The 15,853-nt window shown below is 36.3% G+C and overlaps 1 protein-coding gene across 1 annotated transcript in view; it reads left to right on the plus strand.

Annotated features, from left to right (window-relative positions):
- The window catches only part of NLK (nemo like kinase), a 157,296-nt gene that overhangs the window by 131,865 nt on the left and 9,578 nt on the right, over window positions 1-15,853 (plus strand). Inside the window, exons 6-8 of the mRNA XM_037493929.2 lie at window positions 1,961-2,170; window positions 6,383-6,484; window positions 14,690-14,776. Of these exons, the coding sequence (XP_037349826.1) occupies window positions 1,961-2,170; window positions 6,383-6,484; window positions 14,690-14,776 (399 nt within the window). The remainder of the gene's footprint in view (window positions 1-1,960; window positions 2,171-6,382; window positions 6,485-14,689; window positions 14,777-15,853) is intronic.

Below are 15,853 nucleotides of genomic sequence, written 5' to 3' on the forward strand. Positions count from 1 at the left end.
AATATTCCTTCTTTAGGTCATTGATTTCATTCCCCTGCCACCTTTTCACTTTTTAAGAGAACTGCAACCTAGCCCCATAACCCATTTTAACTTTTAAAAAATTTCAACAAAGTAGCAATCTTGCCATTGGGAATTTTTATCTCTACTCATACCAAATCAGTTTTAGAATAGTTTTAGCCAGTGTCTTTTATTTTGGTTTCTGGTTGGATGACATCACAAAGCATTTTGCATAGAACCTGTTATGATTGATATCATTACTACGTGAAGTCCATTTTCCAAATTGTTTGTTATGGTATTTTTAACCTCTGGATACATGAATGAGTAACTAAAAGAGAATGTATTTATGAATAAACAACATGTAGATCAGAACATTTTTAAATTTCCCTCTGCTTCTTTGACTTATCTTAGCAGCAGCCTACTTTTAAAAGTCAGCATAGACACCTGGCTAAAGACACTTAATTTTCTTTCTTCAAATGTTTAAATTTAACAAAAATAATTATATCAGAACATTTCTTTTACATTGGTATCTTTTCATATTGTGAATATATTTTGTTTCTATTAAGAGAATAATTTTACTGGAATCTCAATATCTTTTTGGTTACCTGAACATATAAATTTCATTGTGTTTAGCTCCCAGATAAATTGCCAAAAATGACTCTAGATCAGACTGATTTTTTAAAAGCAAAGAATTTGTTTATAACAATTTTTTTTGTTGTTGGTTGGGTGGTTGGCTTTTTCAATATACTGTAAATGAAAGAAACACAAGAAAGTGAGTTTAAGTTCTTTCCTTTGGCTTCGTTTTGGTTAAAAAAAAAGATGTCCTAAGAATTCATGGCCAAGTAATAGGGTTTTAAAATTGTTATTTAAACATTAGCCTTTGGAAGGATTTGATAAACAACTTATGCTTTTTGTTCCTTTTTAGTATGGTTTTTCTGTGTATTCTGAAAGTTGTTACTTTATTTTTAAGTTTTCAAGATGTTGACTTCACACTGATTCATGCCCACATACAAACATAAGTTCATCTAATATGACCAGACATAGCAGAATCAGCCCAGAGGGAGGATTGCCAAAAATTAGGGGTAAAATTTGCTCTTTTAAAGCAGTGGTTTTCTAACATTTTTAAAGTCACCAGAACCTTAGTTGCTGGTTGTCGTGGTGCTGCTGCTGCTGGGTACTAATAGCTCACCTTGCAATATGAGGATACTTTTCAGTAAAACAGAAATAGCAGGATTTAATCCTCCTGCATATAAATTAACCAGCCTTTCTCATTTACCTCTATGTGTCCAGATTCTAGCATGCTTTCTAAAGCATACAGGCACTCAGTTATTTATGGCATGAAAATGAATTAATAGTAGCATTGGTATTCTGCGGTATGCTACATTTTGACATATTCACACATTTGAATGTGAGTTAGTATTTTAAGTATGTAGATAGATACATGTAAATTTTACATAAAATGTTTTAGGGAGCTCCCGAAGTACCTCCACAGAAATGGATCCAGCAGGACTCAGTTTGAAACTGATAGTTTTAAAAGAATTTTACTGTGTATATGCTGTAAAGATAGTGAACATAGTCAGTTCAAGAGGTCTTTAAGATACATCTCTTTTATCATTATCTTCCTCAATAAACCAACCTTGAAAATATTTTGGTTTGTCCATTAAACTTAGAAATATGCTTCCAGTTGTGGTTTTGGTTTAGTTATCAACTGAAAAGAGATTAAAGATGAGAAGAATGATTTTAAGATACATCATTTTATACAGCTATGGAAGTTTGAGGCTTTTCTCGCTAATCCAGATAAAATCAAAGTATATATTAACACATATATTCTTCCTGTAGCATTGAAAGCTTTTCAATGTTCAAATTTCTATAAAGGCTTTAATTTTTTGTTGTCTTATTTTACTTTCCCATTTGTAATTATATTTGTCTGCTTGACAATATTTTGATAATCTTTTCTATTTAGATTTGTGATTTTGGTTTGGCCAGAGTGGAAGAATTAGATGAATCCCGTCATATGACTCAGGAAGTTGTTACTCAGTATTATCGGGCTCCAGAAATCCTGATGGGCAGCCGTCATTACAGCAATGCTATTGACATCTGGTCTGTCGGATGTATCTTTGCAGAACTACTAGGACGAAGAATACTGTTTCAGGCACAGAGTCCCATTCAGCAGGTATGACTTCACTTTAGGCTTTAGTAGTTTCCAATTCAGTTTTAGATTTTTTTTTTTTAAGATTTATTTTTATTTATTTATTTATTTATACAAGCACTGGGTACAGTAGAAGCGTGGGAGGGTGAAAGAATTCACCCCAGAGTCAGAGAGGAGAGCAGAACAGGCAGACTGATGAAGTACACTGTGGAGGGAAGCAGCGGGCGGCAGGAGAGGTCTGCACGCCATGTGGGACCCTCACCCGGTGGCCAGGGATCGAACTGGCACTGTGGAGGCTGCGGGCAGCCTTGCAACACAGTGCTCAACGGCTGCTCCACCAGGGAAGCCCCAGTTTTAGATTTAAAGGAAATTCCATCATGCACACATGCCCAAGGCTTATTCATAGTGTACTCTCTTTTAGCAAATTGAGGTTCACTTAACATTCAGAAAGTTATGAAGTTGAAGATCACAGAGAGAGAGATTCCTTTTGTAACCTAACAAGCCTTTCGGAGAGCATGTTGACTTGATTGCATGTACCTATGTGTTTTGCACCACTATAACCTTTAGTTGCTACAGGGTCTTTCTTCTTTCTAACTGAATTAGACTGATGTAAAAATTTATTTGGTTACTAATGTACTTGCGCTTTGTGTTTAGAGTATAAATTTTGATTGTTAATTTCTTTAAATCTGAACATTTAGAAATATTTCTAACCTGTATTATTGGGCTAGAATACTTAAATGTGGCAGAGAACATCAGAAACTAATTAAAATATAATTTTAGGAAAGCATGATACTTTGGTATTATAGCTAATTCATTACTACACATGTTTCATGTGATCATTCCTAGCTATCTTTTATTCATAAACTTTAATAATATTGTTTGCATGAGAATAATGTAATAATGATGTGCTCTCAGCCTGTGTAATCAAATCCTAGCTCTGCCACTTTATCCGTTAAATCCTAAGCAGGTTACTTAACCTCTCTGTTCCTCTTTATTTGCTTGTTAATTCTTTGGTGTCTAAAACTTTCTGAGGATTGTGGTATATATTAAATCGAGTAGTAAAGTCAAAACAAGGTACCATCATAAATGTTGGCAGTTATGATAATGCACCAGGATGCTAAGTATATGGCAATAAATAAGGCAAAGTTAGTTCTTGCTTTTGTAAAACTTTCACATGAGACAGAAAGTAAGTATACAAATAAATATAAATATAATCAATCCTAAGTAATGGTAAATTCTATGAAGAAAAATTAAACTAGTTAGGGATAGAGGATGGGGATGGAGCAGAGCAGTGCTAAAGGGGGCAAATTTGAGGAGTGACCCGAAGGAAATGAGGGGTCAAGACACGGGGAAAGAATGATTTAGAATAAGGAACACCGTTTAATAAAGTTTGTGAGGCAGGAGCAGATGTGGCATGTTGGAGGAATGGTATGATCAGGAGGAGCATGTAGGAGATCATGTCAGAGAGAAAGAGCCTCACCATGGCAACCTGAAAAGGCCTTTGGATTTTATTCTGTCCAAAGTGTGATGTAAAACTATATGAAGGTTTTGAGTAAGGGAGTGTTAAGATTTGATAGATCACAATTTAAAAGATCACCTCAACTGCTATGTGTCTTTATAATTTGTGTGCTTGATCAGTAATGGAATCACTTCTTTCATGCTCTTTTCATTGTTACCTGATACATTAGAAACTATATGTTATGATCAATATTTAAATTTATTTCTTTGCTATATATTCAAAGTCTGTTTTTCTTAAATTTATATCTTAAAAATTTGTCCCAGTGGTAAAAAATAATCAGGTGCATGTAATTATAATCTAATGTTGTGTAGTATTGACAATACTTTACTGTTCAACTTATTTTGTAAGGATTTAACAGACTTACTTGTAACACTATCAGACCTGGACGTAGGAGATTGCATTTAGAAACACTTAAGTAAAAATTAAGTTATTCAAATTTTATACATACACAATCTTGGGTTAATGCTGAAGAAAATATATAAAGAAAGTATAATCAACTGGTTACCTGGTACATATATATCAGGTGTCCTGTCCAAATACTGAGATAATTCATTTTCTTTTTTTAAAAAAATTATTTTATTTATTTATGCATACAAGAACTGGGGTGTAGGCCAGAGGTGCAGGGGAGTGAGAGGATTCACCAGAGAGAGTGGGGAGCAGAACAGCAGGATCTGCTGAAATACACTGCTGAGGGGAGCAGCAGGTGATAGAAGGGAGGTCTGCTACGTCATGTGGGTCAGCTCCCTGACTGGGGATGAACTCATGCCGCAGTGGCTAGCAGTGGCTGGTGATAGCTTGATAGTGCTGAGACTTGCACCACCCCTTCACCACCAAGGAGGCCCTGAGATAATCTCATTTTCTAAGGAAATACATAGGTCTCAAGTTTGTCAGTCTGACATTCCACCGAAGGAGAATTCATCTCTGTCTATCATCATTGTATTTTTGGGTGAAAAATCAAGACCTAAAATGGAAAAAGAATCTTAGTTTCTAAATGGTATTAGTAGTTTTCTATAGCATTTTCTCTATCCTTAAGAAATAAATATCCTAGGTAATGTAGTGGCAGCAGACTTCATGCAAATGTTTGTAATCTTTAGGTCTGACCTATTTTTTTTTTAAGATTTATTTATTTATGCATACAAGAGCTGGGTTACAGGCCAGAGACATTGGAGGTGAGAGGATTCACCAAAGACAGAGTGGGGAACAGAACAGGCAGACTGACTGAAACACACTGTCGAGGGGAGCAGCGGGTAAGACAGGAGAAGTCTACCTTACCATGTGGGCCGCTCCCTGGCCAGCTGGGGATTGAACTCATGCTATAGAGGCTGCGGTTCACCTCACAGTGCAGTGCTCAACCCCTTGCGCCATCAGGGAGGCCCTCCAGGTCTGACCTATTTTAGACAACTTTCTGAATGTTTCCATTTGTTTTCATGAGCCAGACATTTCCTTCAGGCTCTAGTGTGGTTGTTGGAAGTACAAAAATATCCATCAACACACTTTTCCCAAAAAGCTTTGTATAGAGATCTTTACTTATGTGGCAAACAAGTTTCTCAAGTATCTCCATTATCCTGGAGGGAGGTAATACTGATGGCTACCCCATGATTTAGATAAGTGCAAAAAAATAGTGCTTTATACTTGGCAACCCCAGAACCAGGAAAAGAAATATTCTCTAGATAAAATTTTCCATCATGAGCCTCCCCTGGTGGTGCAGCGGTTGAGCACTGGCCTGCGAAGCTGCCCGCAGCCTCTGCAGCACCAGTTCAATCCCCGGCCACTGGCAAGGGTCCCACATGGCGCGCAGACCTCTCCTGCTGCCCACTGCTCCCCTCAGCAGTGTACTTAGGTCAGTCTGTCTATTCTGTTCCCCACTCTGGCTCTGGTGAATTCTCTCACCCTCCCGTGCTTCTGACTATACCCAGTGCTTGTATAAATAAATAAATAAATCTTTAAAAAAAAGAAAAAAAGATTTTTCCATCATGGAGAAACCCAAATGAAATGCTATTGCTAATTAGGTTATGAGGTTGGAACTGTAACACTACAGAAGATTGTTCAGGTAGTTTTGTTGCCTCCAGAGACTTGTGAAAAGGTCTTTTTTATTTGTCTGCTTTATTGTGCTCAGCTAGCTAAATGTGCCCATATGCAGAGTCACAGTTTTCTTTCAGTGTAAGACATCTCTAGCATAACCAGCACGTGCAAGGTGGGAACTGACCCAAACATTGCTAACTTCACTTTCATTTCCAGTGTTAATATTCTGAGAGTATTACTAAATCATAGCCTCCTTATTTGTGTATTAGCTCTTTGATGAACTTGAATCCATTTTAAGCATCATTAACAGTTGAACAGTCATTAGCCATCAACAAAAGAGCAGCCCATCTCTGCAAGAATCATGGATGCTATAGTGTCACAACATAGTGCAGGTAGATGCAGACTCCTAAATTACTGTAGTCTTAGAATGTCAAACTTGCCAAAATATATTTTCTTTATTTCTATTATATGGATTCCTCATAAACCTTTTTCTAGTTTTCTAATAAGGTACTCCTGTAAAGTAATCTGGAACTTGCTTTCAGTTTTTCGATTAAAAAAAAAAGTTTTTTGATTGATTGTTGTTTGGGTTTTTTTCCTCCCAAATTTGGTCTCCCTCCTAAGACTGTGATTTAAGAGTAATGCAGAGTTGTTTCCAAAGCTTACTATTCATCTATATATTTCATGTTTCCTCGTAGTTGGATTTGATCACGGATCTCTTGGGTACACCATCACTGGAAGCAATGAGGACAGCTTGTGAAGGCGCTAAGGCACACATACTCAGGGGTCCTCATAAACAGGTAAAAAAGGAGGAAGTGGAGCTATATTTGGTAGTCATCTGTTTGATCAGGATTTCCCTTCCAGCAGAATAATGAATAGAGCATTTTTAAACAAAAACATTACTTGTAGGTTGTTTTCATGTCTTGGCCATAGAAACTGTTAAATAGTTGTCAAACCAAATAAAATATGGTAATTCCCAGTGCCACAGAAGAAAGTAAAAATTTTTATCAACTTTGCGAATAAATGAACTCTGACATTTTTGCCTGTTGATTTTTGTTGTGTCTCAGAAAGGTTATTGGGGTTGAAGCTTTGGCCTGTGTTCTTACCTAGTATATGTGCATTAGATATACTGTCCAAATACTAAGCCAAAATATCTGGTATCTCTTATTCTACGTAGAACTATGAAGCTGTTTCTATTGCATACTTACCACTAACACTGAATCAGGTGTGAATGTTGTTAGAAAAGAAGTATGAAGAAAGGTTACCAGATTTATACTGAACTATTATTTGCAACCAGTCACTGCTGAGAAAGAGGAGATGATTTATCTCCACCCTGTTGATTAATAGCATTTTTAGAAACACTTTGCTAATCTCCTTTGGACAAAAGAACTTAATGATGTAAAACAGTAAGGGAAATATTTTTCTTAGGAACAACAAACAGAAGAGAGAAGGACTGAATAGGAAAACTCAGCAGTTAATTTTCCTGGGCTTAGCTTTGGTTTATTTAAAATTGTGTATTTTTTTTTAGATATTTGCCCATTTTTATTTATTGTTTTGTTATGTTCTTTAAATAAAGATACTTTAAATATTTATTCAAGTCTATAGCTCTTTCTGTTTTTGGCAGAATATATTTATTTTTATTTTTATTTATTTTTATTTTTTACATCATTTTTCATTTTTGCACAATGTATGCATTTTCATCTTGGTTATAGTCCCCATACAATTCCCACCCCTCTTGTTTTGATCCTACTCCCTCCTCCCCCGCCCCCCCCACAGTGTGTCTCTGGTTTATAGTTGCTTGTTGATTTTGATTTTGACTTTATTGTATTTAGGTATTTTCCTGGTCACTTAGTAGATGCTCTAATTGATTTATTGATTGACCAAAAGACAAATCAAGTTTGACACTTCTCTCAAGTTACCACCTGGACATTTGGTCAAGGCCTTGTCTTCTACTCTGTAATTTCCAGTGTAATCCAGAGCTGCTGTTTTTATTGGCATAAAGGGCAGTGGATAAAGTGTATTATCTCCTAAAACAAGCCTGACCTAGTAAATAGAGATGAATATGCTGGTATTTTAAGTAGCTCCCAGCCAGTTACATCCTTCTTTCATTTAGTTTACAACTCTAAAATAATTTGAGGCCTAACACCCTTAGATAAACACAGTAAGTCTAAACATAGAGGAAGATTCTATAGTATAAAAGGTATTAAAGATATCTATTATAGTAAATGAATGGGTGAATGAATGAGTGAATGACTTACTAATAATTAAAAAATTATGAGTAAATAAAAATATCATTATTTATATTTATTGGCCAGTATCAGGAATATTAAGCTGGTTTATCAATACCTTGTGTAAAATGGGTCTTAGAAGTAGCAAAATAATTTTCCTCTTTTATTGACCTCTTTGGGTCCTTTGAGCATTACTGACAAGTGAGTCTTTACTAGAAAATTTAAAAATCTGTTAAATGTGAAAGCCTAGAACATTTTATTTAAAAATAGTTAATATATTATTGCCTAAAACAAAGTGGAAAAGGAAGGAAAATTTAAAATTCCATATTTATTTAACTAGTTTAATAAGTTAAGGTATACAGAATCCTTTCTTATATGTTTTTACATCAGTTGGCATCTTAACAATAATAGATGTTAGAGTTTAACATTTTGCTTCTCACTCAGTTTAGAGCATCATGGTAAAAGTTCAGGATAGCCCTAGTCTTGTTGTCAGAATATTTTGATGTTGAAGAGAAGACAGTGGAGTAAAAACTAATTAGGAAACATCTGCTCAAAGGCTAGATACACTTTGCACAGATTTTTTTTTAAAGATTTATTTATTTATGCATACAAGAGCTGGGGTACAGGCCAGAGGTGTCGGGGGTGAGAAGATTCACCAGAGACAGAGTGGGGAACAGAACAGGCAGATTGACCTAAGTACACTGCTAAGGGGAGCAGCAGGTGAGTCAGGAGAGGTCTGCTGCACCATGTGGGTTGCTCCCTGGCCGGGGATCGTACTGGTGCTGCAGTGGCCACCGGTAGCTTAATAGGTTGAGTCTTAACCTTTTGCACCACCAGGAAGGCCCCCACTTTGCACAGATTTTAAAAAGTCTTCAAATACCTAGAAATGGTCTCCTTGGGCAGGTGTTCATGGTCTCTGAACACTAACCTGGGTAGATTTGCATATGGAGTAAGTGTTACCTTGCATGTATAATTGCATATATGTGTGTGTGTGTGTGTATAGATATATATAGATGTGTATATATATATATATATATATCCTATTACTTGGTTTCACTTTTCCCCCAATGTGAAAATTCAGTTTTCTGTACATTTGCTGGTTGGTCTTTCTACTACCATTGCTTCCAAGGAATTATCAGACCCTTTGAGGCTCTTAAGCCATCAGTCAGATACTACCTTTTTCTTCCTCTTCCTTTCCTTTCCACATAATGCATATCCTGTATACCTTTTGTAAGCCTGTTAACAGTTGCTTGAAGGTATCTCTATGCACATGTTAGCTTTGTAGAACAGAGATTGGAAAACAGATACACACCAACACACAAATATATTCTTTTTATAGCCATTTGGATTTTCTATTAATGATTAATTTGGTCCCCAATCCAATATATAGCATATATAATTCAGTACATATTGATGCTAAACTCAGTGATCCACACCAGGTATCTGTTCTGTTTCTGTTTCTGGTGATGAAGAGTCCAGGTTATGATGTCAGTCTAAACTCACCACATTGTAATCCTCTCACCCCCCCGCATCTCTGGCCTGTGCCCCAGCTCTTGTATGCATAAATAAATAAATCTTTAAATAAATAAATAAAGCTCACCACATTATACAGCATGTTCAGTGGTGTCCCAGTTATGTGCACTACAATTTTCAGACAGACTGACTCTACCAGTTTCAGACAGTCCTGGCTCTACCAGTAACTCACTCTGTGACCTTAGGGAAGATGCTTAACCTTTTCTGTGCCCAGTTCACTCATCTGTAAAATGGAAATAAAAATGGGTCCTACCTCATTAAATTGTTACAATGATAAAGAGATAGTGCATGTAAGAACGCAGAACTAGTGTCTATTCTAAATGATTACTAAATAAATTGTAACCATTATAGTTATCATTCTAAAATTGTTGCTTGTAATTTTTTGAAAAATAATACATTATGATCAGTGAAGTCTCCCAGGAATACAAAGATGATTCACCTACAGAAGATCTATTAATATATTTTGACATTTTAATTGAGAAAAATCATGATTATCTCAATTGATGCAGAAAAAGAATTAAATAAGGTTTAATCCTTTTACTTCATTGCCATGATAAAGATTCTTTACAAAAACCTATAGAAAAATTTCAGATGACTCCTTTTAAGCTTAAGAACTATAACACACATTAATAATTACATGAAATAAGAGTACACTACACATAGAAAGAGCCTCTATTTTTTAGAAAATGAACCTAGACTAATTGGAGGCCTTCCCAAGATAAACTGTATCTTATGGTATTTACTCTAGATTATTTAATATAAGGATTAGATTAACTATATTTAAACAAATTTTTAAGTTTAGAATATTAAAAAAATAAGCTTCTTTCAGATAGTTCCCATTTGAGCAGCTACTCAATGTTAGATGTAAATAACCGTTGTTTACTACTAATAATAATAATTTCTAACAATAATTAGAAGTTTGCTATGTACTAGTCATTGTCCTAATCACGTCTTATGCATTAACTTATTAATACTGTGAGTTACCATTGCTTGTTGTTTTTGCACATGGAAAATGGAGGATTACAGAGGTTAAGGAATATGCTTAAGGTCATAAACCAGATCTCAGAAATGAGTTTCTCTAATTCTAAAACCTATGTTCTTAGCCAGTATACACTGCCTGGCATCTATACCTTCACAGCAGATTTTGAATTTCATTTGTGTATATGTGAGAACATAATGATTTTACAGAAAGTTAATCATCTTTAGCTAATCTCCACCCCCAATCCTAATCTTCTGTATATTGCTTTGAGAATATCTTTCCAGACGTATTTTGTACAAACAGAAATATGTACCATTGTTTATCGGGGTTTCCTTTTAAAAAATGCATATACAAAAGGGCAATCTAATTGGATATTTTCTTGGCTGTTACAGATTATGGGCTCAAATTCATTCATGTGTGTTGTTAATTAATACATTACTTCCACATGGTATATCACTCAAGATTCTTTGCAGTGAAACTTAGTTGTAACTGGCTTAAGCAAAAAAAGGGAACTTACTGGTTTTTATAACTATCTTGAGCTACAACTGACTACAAGCCCCACAGGATTCAGGTTGTCAAGTACTATATCAACAACAGGGATCTGCATCTGTTATGTTTTTCTCCTATATGTGGCTATCATTTTCAGACAGGCTTACCCCCAAGTATTTGCAAAGATGAAACCAGTTGTCCAAACCTATGTTCTACCATCATATAGATCTTTTAAAAAGAGGGTTCTCAAATATATTCAGAAAAACTATGTGGACGATCTCTGATTCAGTTAGGAATGTGTTTGATTGTGAGTAGTAGAAAGTCTTGCTTACAATGGTTTAAACAAATAGGAATTCATTTTTTCTTCATATTATTAAGAAGTCCAGCAGTAGGTAGTCTATAGCTGGTATAGTAATAGTTGTGTCAGGGATCCAATTTTTCTTCTGTTCTGCCATCTTTAGAATGTTGACTTCATATTCTCTTGCTTATCACCTCATGGTCCCAAAATGGTGGTGTTTGTCCAGAAATCACATCCACATTCAAAGCAAGATTATGGAGGGAAAAGGGAGCGCTAGCAGTAGCTGTCCCTTTTATCAGAGAAGCAAAAGCTTTCCCAGAAGAGGATTGGAGTGAGTATGTGTTGGGATAACCATTCCGTTGACTGGCTCTTACCTATTTTAGACCATGTGTTCCTCCTGGAGCCAGTCGTGGTACTTGGGGAAATAGATCCCTTCATGAGCCAGGCCTAGGTCAGATCCCTAACCTTGGAGTTGGGAGATTGAAATAAAGCTCAGCCAAACCACTTAATTTGAGAGTGAAAAGGGAATTGTTCCCAAAATAGATCAGAGAATAGTGGGTAAAACACTGTACAGCTTTATTTGTTACCTCCTCTCTATAACTCAAAATCTTGAAGGGAATCTTAGCTGCCATGACCTAAGTATCTGTGAAGATAAGTACTTGTTAGGCACTGACCCCTTGATGCAATTGAAAAGTCTATTATCAACCCTTAGTCCTTTTGGTCACCTCTTATAAGATTTAGATCTCCTTTTCTCCTCAGATGGCTCCCAGCTAATTGTGTCAAAAATAGATATATTTTCACTGAATTGAAAACAGTCCTGTCTCCTGACAGGGACCATATCTTACATTTAATAGAATCAAAGTATGTTAGAGAGTTCATTCAGTTCAAACTTATTTTTCTGGTGAAAGTCCTTTTATGTAACCCCAGAGTACTTACTCTAATGCACCATGCATTGTGTGCATACTCAATTAACATTGCTGCCTGATGAAAGCAATTTTGCTGCTAGATGAAAACTAACAAGACTTGCACAGCCTGGCCAGCTGTACTGCAGAGACCAGCACAACCGCAATTGGCTTATGATGTCTGTGACTTATAACTGAGGGCCTTCATCCAACTCCAGAAGCTCATCCTTGTTTCCGTGAAATGAAGCAAGGATGTCATGTCATCAATGGTGTACTCTTTCTAACTCCTGTCCCCATGATTCAGTGCCGGGACCCACTTACTCCTGTATTGATAAGTGACTTCTAAACTTGCAAAACAAATAGTAAATGGACCTGCAGTATTCTAAAGCATAAAGTAATGTGTGTGAATGTTGGGGGAGTTGACAAAAACTTTTTTCCCAATGAGATATTTGAGCATATTTCTAAGCATTTGGTTGTTTGTTTTTTTTTTTTCTCTTAGTTCAAATTGATTCTGTTATACTTGATGACAAATATAAACTTCTTGTCTAGTTCTGACACTTGTACCCAACTGGTTTCAATGACTGGTGAATTAGAGAGGAAGAAAATGGCATCTGGAATGCATTTTTCTTATAGAGCCAATCCTAAGAACTAAATTATTAATGGTTAATTTTCTGGAGAGGAATTGACATGAGTGAACTGACTTCTTTTTCCTGCCTGCTTTTAACATGAGTATAAAAGCAGGAATGGAGAAAGCATATAATAATGACCGTTCTAGGCTGAAATGAAATTTAGCTTTATTTTTAGTATAATTGTTGGGGTGTACATCTGTGAAGAAAGATAAATGAGGGGGAGTCAATTTCAGATAGCCTTAACATCCAGTCATTTGAATTTCACAAGTTACCCTTCTCATATCTAGTCATCCTCAAATGTTATAAATTTCCCTTTCTAATTTGTTTTCTATCCTCCATTCAGTGACCTCTGGAACTACTTATTTATATATCTTCTCTGCTCACCAGAGAGGTCTTACTCATTTTTGTTGTCCAGAGTCTGGCATTTGGATGTTAAGTGATTAGCAATGATATTGCTCAGTAATCAGGCCTGTACTAACCCAGTCTACTAGAAGAGAAAGCCCAGGCTCAAGTGACTTCACTGAGTATGTGATGGCAAAGGTGGAATTTGAACCCATATCTTCTAGTACTCATTCCAGTATTCCCTTCCCTAAGCTATAACATTATTCACCACAAAACAGGATGAGGAGTAGATTCACTTAGAGAATGGAAAGAATTGTGAGACATTTTGGTAACAGTTGGCTGGAATTTGACTTCCAAACTGCACAAGCCAGAGTAAAAGAAGACAGCGACTCACAGTGAAACCAAGAACCAGATTCAATCTTTCAAGAATATTAAATTACTTCACTTTATACAATAAAAGTATTCTTAGGGGAAATATATGTAAATTAAGCCATAAATTGAAATGTCTTCTCACGCTCTCCGCCACCCCCCTTATCTTGACTTGTACAAATAATTTCAGAGCTACCATAGACTTTCATATTTTTAACAAGAAACGCTTCTCATATAAATGCATGTACTAAGGAATGGTACTACAAATATTTGAATGTCAACTATATGTAGGATGATGCACACAATGCTTTTTATCTTAGTAATCCTATCAAGTTTCATACATTTTAGAGCCCAAGTAAGCTTCAGCAGTCATTTGTCCAATTTCTTTGTTTTATACTTAAGAATGTTAAGATTTAGACATGCTTTATCTAATTAGTTCATGAGGTAGAATCCCTCTGTCACCTTTATTATTCCTTGATCTTAAGGAAAACTTACAGGGTGAATTATTACCTCCTAATTATTCTGAGGTGTCTTCTTCTTGTTGGATTTTCCTATGTGACTTTGTTAGAAAGAGGTGGAAATATAAAACACTTGCTGTTGGTAGTTGTTATGGCAGGATTCTGAGGCTGTGATCAAAGTACAGGGAGACTTTTTAGTGTAACTTGTATGAGACAGAGCAGTGAAGCCACTCATTTGCTCTGTCCCTGACTCTCCAACCAGTGAAACAGAAACTTGCTAAAGGAGTATGGTGGTACCAAGCAATGACATCTGTTCCTAGAAGTTTCTGTAAATTCCTGGGGGTCCTGTAGCTCCTTTAGAACAAGAGGTTTAGCAACTTTATGGTAATGTTGCTGTAAGATGTAGTTCATATCCTTACTCTGCACAGTTTACATGTTTAACTTTGCATGTGGCCAAGGTTTTAAATCTTTTTGTTTCCCACCCCTAGACGTCTTTGGCTTTTCACTTCTTGCCACAGCATTTGCTGTATGACGCTAACAAGAGCTCTGTGTTTACAGATTAGTCTTCTTTGTTGGCTCTTTTCTGCTCAGATCTACAGTGGTAATCATGCAATTTAAAATATACTATTTGTTACAGGGGAGGATATTCATTTCCTTAGAGTGTAGACTTTGGGGCACACATCTTTTGAGCTGGTTACTTGCCTTGTCATAAATTGACTGTATTCTATAACTACTTATACAGACTTGCTTACATATTTGAATTCTTTATTTTTCACAGCCATCTCTTCCTGTACTTTATACGCTGTCTAGCCAGGCTACACATGAAGCTGTTCATCTCCTTTGCAGGATGTTGGTCTTTGATCCAGTAAGTAGATTTTGTTTTTTTTAAAGATTTTGTTTTTATTTATTTATGCATACAAGAACTGGGGTACAGGCCAGAGGTACGGGGGTGAGAAGAGTCACCAGAGAGAGTGGGGAACAGAACAGGCAGATTGACCAAAATACACTGCTGAGGGGAGCGGCAGGTGAGACAGGAGAGGTCTGCTGCGCCATGTGGGTTGCTCCCTGGCAGAGGATCAAACTCACACTGATGGTGATAGCTTGATAGCACCAGACTTCAACCCCTGAGCCACCAGGGAAGCTCTGTTTTTATTTTTTTTAAAAACATGTAAAAATTTTTACTTTTTTTTTTAATTTGCCCATTATATTGCATAAGGAATATAGTATAAATAAATGTTTTATTTACTCTTTCAGTTGTTGAGATGGTAGCTTTTCCAAATGCCATTTCTAGACTTCACTCTTCTGGGGTCATAGTTCAGCTCTTCATATACTCATTCATCCAAAGAATATTTATTATTTACATCTATGAGAATATTGTCAAAGGAGACTCAAAAATGGAAGCATTCAGAATAGCATACAAGGAGGTCACCAAACACAAAACACAATAGGTACTTACAGGTAGGGAAAAAAATGACACCGAATTACCACTTAATAAGTTTGCATTCCTTTGTTCATGAGGAGAAAATAACAACTTTCTCACATGATTATCAAACCCACAAAGTTTATATATATTTTTTTATATTTAAAGGGCAGGTTTATTAGGGAAAAGGACAGAAGAATAAAGAACACTTGTATGGACACAAGCAGGCAGGACGAGCTGCCCCTAAAGGGACAGGTTTGGTAAGAGAGGCCTGCATGGTTGCAGGCAGGCAGCATTGAGGAGAGCTGCCTCCCCTGAGGGAGGTCAGTAAAGACAAGTCCTGGCGCAGTACAGGTCACAGGCAGGCAGGAAGGCTACTGCCCTGCAAAGGGAAAGATTTGGTGAAAAGAATTACCTATATAGTCACAAGTGGGCAGTGGGAGTGCTGCCCACAAAGTTTAGAACCATCTTCATACATGAGTATAACAACAATTAGGGATTAAAATGTTGTATTAGTCCAGG

The sequence above is a fragment of the Talpa occidentalis genome, unplaced genomic scaffold (assembly GCF_014898055.3).
Source record: "Talpa occidentalis isolate TD23 unplaced genomic scaffold, MPIMG_talOcc4v2.1 talOcc4.7, whole genome shotgun sequence".
Taxonomy (NCBI): domain Eukaryota; kingdom Metazoa; phylum Chordata; class Mammalia; order Eulipotyphla; family Talpidae; genus Talpa; species Talpa occidentalis.